This window comes from Parus major, chromosome 3 (assembly GCF_001522545.3).
Source record: "Parus major isolate Abel chromosome 3, Parus_major1.1, whole genome shotgun sequence".
NCBI classification, from domain to species: domain Eukaryota; kingdom Metazoa; phylum Chordata; class Aves; order Passeriformes; family Paridae; genus Parus; species Parus major.
Window position 1 is genome coordinate 103,412,260 of NC_031770.1, and position 8,493 is coordinate 103,420,752.

The window sequence follows — 8,493 nt, forward strand, 5'->3', positions numbered from 1 at the left end:
TGTTAGCCTCTCTTTATATCAAGATGCTTCTGCAAGCACGAGGGACTACAGGCAGACAAGGAAATGTCAGGATTAAGGACATGAAACTGCCTTCCTCCCCCAGGCTGGCTGAAGCCCGAGGCTGTACAGAGCCCTCACACAGGCAAGGAGAACTCCAGAAGGAAAATGTTGAGTGCAATAGAGGATTAGGGGAGATGCAAACTGTATTGGCTCTGACAGACTTGTCTCAGCTGGGGCAGGATCATGTCCCTGGACCTTCTCTCTATATAAATGACAGTAAACAAGGAGCTGGAAAAATTGCAGCACTTTGTTTTAGTGCTTTACCAATCTGGCTGCTGCGTACTTTTACCAGACAAGCACAACATTTGCTACTTAAATGGTATTTCACCTGCTGGACAAACATCCCCCTCTCTCTCCATCACTGACTAGGAGGTGAAATATATACTGTTGACAGTCATTTACCATGTCCCAAGGGTCTTCATGATGACTGAGTGGCTATTCAGCCCCAAGTGCCCACCTGGGACTCCTGAACCTTGTTGCATCCTTTCTAAGAGCAGCTGAAAACAAAAACATACCAAACCTGACCACTGACTGATGCTCAGCAAACGTCCCACCACTGTGGTGATGCTCTTCTTTCGAACATGAAATATCTCCCACTTCTCTGCCATCCTTCAGTAATACCAGCAACTCCCTTCCTTTCATCACCAAAAATTTTTACTGAGTTCTGCTTCCTTTCAGTGGAAATGTATTATGTTAGCCTGACCTTTTGTATTAAATCCTGCCCTTATCCAACCCTTTTTCAGGCAGTAAGCTGGCTGTGTGGCTGAGGAACCCCACCCTACCCTATTCTTCCCTTTTGAAGCCCTTAGGGTAGGGGATTAGTCATGCCTCTTTATCATGCCATTTGGCCACTATGAAAAGGGAAAAGGAATTTTCATTATTTTATTTCATTTAACCTAATGGAATCATTAAAGAGAAATTAATATTGTCTGGGGAATTTTTTTCTTAATGAAAAATGTAGTTTTGTATAGGGCAAACACATCTAAATCCACCACATTAAATGACTATATTTAAGTGCAATTCCAAATACATCAAATATATGCAGAGAAACAGAATCAGGACTTTTAGTGGAATCAGACTTAGCATATTAATTTCTACTCACATTCTGTGTAACAATAGAAAGATTATTTTTAGTTCATGGCCATTTGGTTCGTGACCCAGTGGAACAGGATTTCCCCCCCACCCCCGCCTTTTTTTCCTTTTTTTATGTAACTTAAGGTTATATTTCTGATGATTATTCTGAAACTAGCAATTTCTGATTCTCTTGAGCTACTGTTTAATTTATTTTATGCTGTTAATATAGTTCTCCATAAAGTCACAAAGAAAGGAGGCAAAGTCATATATCTCCAAGTGCTAAGAAATACTGGGTTTTGTATATAAACCTTGTATTCAAAGTCATAAAGCTGTATGCCTAGAGACTTACCTTTATGCATTTCAATAGTTTTGTTAGTCATTTTTATAAAACCCAACACCTTTGTAAGTGTCTATCAGATCAGGCAGCCTGCTTTCACATCTCAGTGCCACCAACTGGTTAGAGGATTAATTAAAAATTATGTGAACATCGCCTTTAGGTTTGCTAACTGCTCTTTGTCCCTCTTGGGGAAGGTGTTTAAAATTGCCTTCCTTAGGAAGGCATGGAAAGGTTTGCCCAGTAGAGGGATTCTAGGACAAAATAAACTCAGCCTATGAAACCCAAAGGGAGCTATTTTATGCTTCACACATTGGAAATCAGGGAATTCATTTAAGAACATGAAAAAAGATTCAGAAAATTGTTCTCAGCTACCACTTTCAGAAAACTCAAATTAAGTGTGTTGGACACTAGAAATGAAAGGAAGCAAAACTACCCCATTCTGGCAGGGGGTCTGTGAACACAAAACCATTTCCAGATTTAAGAAATACTTCAATTAAATTGTTTCTTAGTGCTCATTTCCAGTGGAAAAAAAAAATGGAGTTTTTTTCACTTTATGTTACAACACAAGAAAACTGAAGTGGGTTTAGGCCAAAAGGCAATACTGGCATGACAAAAGTAACACCAACATGCACTAAATTAAAATAAGGGAGGGGGTGGGAGAAAAGAACAAAAAGAAAAGGACTTTCTAAGCAGGGCAATAAATAACCTCCCTTAAACATGCTGTTACAACGGAACAAGGTATGACTGCACTTTTCAGCTTTCTCAGTAGATCTTCAACAAGCTGAAAAGTGAACAGGAAATCTTCATCCCTCTCAGAATCCTCTGGAAGATCTGGTCCTTGCTCCCCACACTGCATGCTCTGAGTCAGATTATTTGCAGCACCACTTGCAGTTCACTGTTGGCTCTCTGCAGGTGGGTTCTTGTCTCCTGTGCACAGAAGCTGGGGCTGGAACACAGGGAGAGCAAACCCAAGTGCTGCTGCAGCCAGACAGGGCTCACACTTCATCCACAGACAGAGAGCAATCGGCGAGACAAACATGTTGGGAAATAAAGCAGTGCTGGGTTTCATTAATTCTCATTCAGAGTTTCATAAATGGAAGCAGACATCCTGGCCAGTCTGGCTAAGCCACATGATGATGGACTTTGCTCTGGGTGACCTATTCCCTAAACCAATGGGAACCAGGTGAATTGTCAGAGGAGAAAGGATGGGGGTCAGGCAGAGGCCATCAGAGAAACAGGAAAGTACCAGCTGCAAAGAAAATCACTCATTCAGTTCTAACAGCCAGAGAAAGGATAACACAATGGCAATTTCTGCTCAGGTGATAATGGAAAACCAAAAAAATTCTGGGTTTGTTAGCACAGGAAACTGAGTGGCTCTGCACGCATGGCAGAAGGACATAAAGGAACTTCTTCAGGACATGGCTGCTCACAACATTACAGAGACTTATCTGCAAAGGGGAGAGAAAAGAGAGCAGAATCCTGGTTTTTGATCAATACTGTAAGTACTAATAATCTTATTGTTAATAGTTGTCATTGATATGAGGTAATACAAAGTTTTCCCTGGCAAAATCACTTCAGACAAATGTGTTCCCATAGGAAAGAAAAGTCTGTTGGAAAGGAAGTTTACATGGGAAGCACATGCAATGAACAGACAGAATTATATGAGAACTACACACTAAGAATATGTCAATTTTTCCCCTTCCCATAAGGCACCTAACATAGAAAAGAAAGGGGGAGTTCTCCCATCAAATGGATGCTCCAAGAGCCTTGTGGGGAAGGATCTGGGCCATCAGCACAAAAAACCCATTTGTCTGCACGTGTTCCCAGAGATGAAGTTGCCCATAGGAACTCTTGAGCACAAACACAGGTTGATGACAAGGAGTGAGAGCCAGGACTGCATATGTAACCATTCATTTCCAAAAGCAATTGCATGAGAAAATTTAGGGAAGCATCCTTAAGATGATGGTGCCTGCATTACATGTCCTCCTGCTGGCCAGCCCTCCCTGGACACACAAAACCACACAGCAGCCATAAGCACAAGGACCTGACACGTACCAGCTGCTCTCATCATCAGGGGAAAAAATCATATCTGGGGAAAGAGTTTCTGCAGCATGAGTAGATTAAAACGGTTGTGAGGAGGGATGAAGAAATCAGTTTCCTGGGATCTTCTATTCTGATTAATTAGAGCACCATCTCAACAAGGGATAAAGGCTCCATTTTACGGAGGCAATTACCAAACTCCAACACCTTCCAAGATACTTTAAAAATCAATTCTCTTCCCAGATAGCTGTGTATAAATAATTGTGTAACTGTGTTGCATTGGCATGAAAAATACTGTGTAACTGAAAAGGTGAAAGAACAAGTGTATTTGCAAAACTGGAGCTGAAGGGATGGATCTGTAGTTCTGGTACTGTTAAGCAATCCTGCAAGAAGCAGAAAGTATCTCCAGTTTATTAAGACACTTCAGAAAAGCAGAAAGCTTTCTTTTGGAATGTATCAGCACATATTTTTAGAAACTGCTTAAGGAAGATGATGCCACTGCATTTGTAAAAAATGCTCTTCTTTACAACTGAACCAATTTGTAGAACAGCCCAAAAACTTTGAATAAACACAAACCCCCAACTCAACAGCTGTCCCATTCAAATCAGTTGGCTTCCAGCAAGTCTCATTAGCAATTTCCCAAAATTAGGGAAAAGGCATCTTGAAAAAGACTAAACACTCTCAGCATAATTTCTAGAGGGGTTTTTTTGGGTGTGTGTGGCTGTGTGACAACAGCCAGAATGTAACTTGTTTTGTTCTATGCATAATGAGATCACATTCAAAATGTGTTTGTTTGATTGTGTGGAGGCCATGTATCCACTGGAACAAAGTGGTGGGTGAGAGGCTGGACAAGACCATGTGCTCTCACAGCCCAGAAAGCCAAGTGTGTCCTGGGCTGCAGCCAAAGCACCAGGTGAGGGGGGATTCTGCCCCTCTGCTCTGCCCTGCCCTGCCCTGCCCTGCCCTGGTGAGCCCCCACCTGCAGGGCTGCATTCACCCCTGGGGTCCCAGCACAGGAAGGATGTGGAGCTGTTGGAGCAAGTCCAGAGGAGGCCAAGTTGATCAGAGGGATCTCTGCTATGAGAACCTCTGCTATGAGGAAAATCTGAGAGAATTAAGGTTGTTCAGCCTGCTAAAGAGAAGACTTCAGGGTGAGTGTCCTGGTTCTGGACAGGACAGGGTTCATTTTTTGGAGAAACTGTGAGGGGGCATGACCAGGACCTGGAGCTTATTCTACCCCACCTTAGTGGCATTGCCAGAGGTGCCAGGGGAAGGGCTTCTCTTTTGGGGAGAAGGGGTTCCTTCCAGTCTGGTATTTTTTATTGTCAAGGGATTTTTGTGCGAATAATTTATTTTGTTGTACCCTCTGTCATTAGTATTATTCCTGTTCCTGTTTGTTTTTTTATCTCATTGCTGTTTCCAGTAAGTTGATCTAATCTCGGTTTGTGATCTTAACCTGTTGTGCCTCCAAGTCTCAGCTCCATCCCGCTGCAGCTGGGATGGGGAAAGCTGGGGAGCAGGAGGGAGAAGCACTTGGAGAGTCTTGGTGGGCACACTAAATTGGGGACTACCACCTAAACCATGGCAGTGATCCAGCTGAGGCCTTCCAGTACCTGAAGGGAACTTCCAGGAAAAATAGGGAAAAACTGTTTATTAGAGCATATAGTATGAGAAGAAGGGGAAAATAATTCAAATTGAAAGAGAGGAGGTTTAGATTAGATATTAGGAAGAAATTCTTTACCAGGAGGGTGGTGAGGCACTGGCACAGGTTGCCCAGGGAAGTAGTGAGTGCCTCATCCCTGGAGTTGTTCAAGGACAGGCTGGATGGGGCTCTGAGCAAACTGGTCTAGTGGAAGGTGTCCCTGCCCACAGCAGGGGAGTTGAAATTGGATGATCTTCAAGGTCTCTTTCCAACCCAAACTATTCTTTGATTCTATGAAATTTTGTTCACCAGACTTATCTCACATGGGCTGTTGGAGCCACTCAGTGTGGGTCTGACAGGGCACTGTGGCTCCGGGACAGTTCCTGCCTGCCCATTGCTGTGGGGAGTGGGGACACACAAAGGGAAGATCAATCCTACATCATCCTGTAGCCAGGTAAGAGCAGATTTCATGGGAAGGCAATCTGATAGCCCACCCATGGGGCAGCAACTGGGAATCACTGGCAAACATGCATTCCCAAACTGAAAAACTAATTAACCACCTAGGTTCTTTTAATTAAGATCTTGACTTATCCACCACTCCAGGATATGCAGATGTTTGGCTGCTGGGATGTATCAACACACCTGAGCACTGGAGGCAATTTGTGTCTTGTTTTTTTCATACCTCAGCAGGCAGCAGAGAGGGGCTCCCATCCTGTAATACCTGCACACCCCATCTCATCACTTGGCTATGTCTATGAATGGGAGACTGTTATTAATGACACCTCTGCTGCTGCTTTGGTGGAGATTTTCATATGCAAATTTCAGCATATCAAAGGTGTTTGGCTGTTCTGTCATCCTAGCATCAGCTATGTGCCAAAGCAGTGCAGTGTTTTACACTTAAGTAAGGAGATAAATTTTTTGCCTCAAGGATATGATGTTCCAAAGACAGAGAGAACCTGATGGGAAATGACAAGGAGCAGTGGAGAAGGCAGAGTGAGGAAAGGACAACGAAAGAGACAGAGATCTTTAGGATCTTTTAAGTTATTTTTCTTTATCATCCTCTTCTCATCCTCCGCCTCCTCAGGACCATGTTTTCCATACTCTCATATAGAGTGGGTCTCATATAGAGGATGATGCTGCTGTAGAAATGCAACTGCTAGAGCCCAGTCCCTAAAGAGTAGGAATAACTCAGCACTGGAAAAGATGAGATTAATGGCAGAAACTGCACATGACTGTAAATAAATTTATCTCTTCAGTTTATGCCTCTGCTTTGGTTTCTGTTACTTAGGCCTGTGAAATGCAGCATCTCTGACTAGAAGATATCTATTCATATCAGTGCCTTCAGCTAATTACCCTGCCACCATTACAGCACCTGGACTCTCTCTGACGTATTTCTGTTCATGAAGAAACAAGACCTCTTATTTTATAGCACACATTAAAAAAATTCCTGCAAATATATTTTGTTTGTCTTTCCCAGAAATGAGACCTAGGAGATAATAGTAACAGATTAAACAATAAAGTGGGTGTCTCCCCTTTCTGTCCCATGGTGCCTCTGGTATTGGTGGCTCTGGAAAATTTTCATTCGTTCTGCAGGCAACTCAGGTTATCTGGTATTGATGATTATAAAGGTATAATACAATTGTTACTGAAATCCCTCTTCACCCCTTGACATTGGCAGCTCTGTTCAGATTGCTTTTGGATTTAATTGTTCTTTACTAATTCAGGGGTACTTGTGCTGCCATTCTGCTCTGACTGATGAAAGAAAAAATGCCCTAAAATGGAATAGCTTCTTAAAAGGTAACTATAATACAACTAAAAGCTAAAGCTTCCATGACAAAATAATAAACCCCTCCAAAACAAGCATTAAAATTGAAAGCCTTACACATTTTTATTCCTGAGGAACAAAACCACTTATTTTATAGCACACTTTAAAAAAAAAATCCTGCAAACTCAATTTGTTTGTGTTGCTCAGAAATGAGACCTAGGAGACAATGGTAACAGATTAAAATGTTAAAAAAAGCTTGATATATTAATTTTAAGTACATACTTACGTTTGGTAAGTTATTCTGAGGGCTTTACTTTTCACATTGCAGTGCTTTGGTGAAATTGTTTTCTGTAATTTACACTGAGATTTTCAGCTACAGACAGCTTACAGCATGTCAAAGCAACAGTCATGACAATGTCATACAGAAACTTCAACACTGTGCATCAAATCAAACTCACAGCATATATTCAACAGGGTGGACATGGTCATCAGCTCACAGCCACGTATTAATGCAATCACATTAGATTTGGAGTAAATATACATAATTAGCACATTGTATTAACACCATAGTATGAATACTATTTTTTTATATTCCTTTCTAATATGACCGACATTAACTGGAGTTTTTTTAATTCCTTGCAAAGAGGATAAATCTCATTTGGAGTTGTGCTGTCAGACAAAACGGCGGATGAAAAGCCAGTGCCAGCAACCCCCCGCTAGGTGCCCGGGCAACCTGCTGCCTTGCACTGTCATCTTGATGGCACGGCAGGGTTCAGGGGGGAATGCCGAGCCCCCGAGCCCCTAAATCACACCGGGAGCTTCGGGACGGCGGGGCTCTGGGCGGGACGGGACGAGCTGGGGTGAGACGGCGTGGGATGGGGTGGCAGCAGCCCGGTGGGGCCGGGCACGGAGGGTGCAGGGCTGTTCTGTGCCCTGGGAAGGTGCCGGGGAGGAAAGAGGGAAGGATGCTCGTCCCGTCCCGGGGAGCGGGCCAGGCGCGACACCCCCCGCCACTAACCTTACCTGCGCCGTGCGCCTTTGTTCCTCCGGCTGCCGCGCCGGCAGCGCCCCGGCCGCCCGGCCGCCGACCCCCGCGGGGCCATCCTCATCCTCCTCCTCCTCCTCCTCCTCTTCTTCCTCCTCCTCCTCCTCCTCTTCTTCCTCCTCCTCCTCCTGCTGCGCCTCCCCGGCGGCGCGGCGGCGGGGGTGTCCCGGCGCTGCCCCTCGGTCCCGCAGCCCCCGCAGGACGAGCAGCGCGGCCGCGGCAGCCGCCAGCACCAGCGCCGGCCAGAGCAGCGCCAGCAGCCGCCCCGGCAGCTCCCCCGCGCCCAGCGCCATCCGCGCCGCCGGCCCCAGCATGGCCGCGCTCCTCCCGCGGCTCCGCTCCGCTCCCCGCGCCCCGAGCGGCAGCAGCGCGGGCCGGGGACCGGCCGGCCGGGGCGGGGAGGCGGGGGGGGCGGCCCGGGGGGCGCGGACACGTCGGTGCTTACGGGAGCCTCGTGGCGAAGGGCGGGTGCGCCGTGCGGGGGGGCGGGAGTGGGACCCCGGGCGCGGCCGATGGCTGGTGCGGGGGGA

The 8,493-nt window shown here is 45.5% G+C and overlaps 1 protein-coding gene across 1 annotated transcript in view; it reads right to left on the minus strand.

Annotated features, from left to right (window-relative positions):
- Positions 1 to 8,277, minus strand: part of LOC107201298 (protein LYRIC-like) — a 30,805-nt gene extending 22,528 nt beyond the window's left edge. The window contains exons 1-2 of the mRNA XM_015620484.2: positions 8,101 to 8,277; positions 7,942 to 8,034 (exon numbers count right to left, since the gene is read on the minus strand). Of these exons, the coding sequence (XP_015475970.1) occupies positions 7,942 to 8,034; positions 8,101 to 8,277 (270 nt within the window). The remainder of the gene's footprint in view (positions 1 to 7,941; positions 8,035 to 8,100) is intronic.
- Between the last annotated feature and the right edge of the window lie 216 nt (positions 8,278 to 8,493).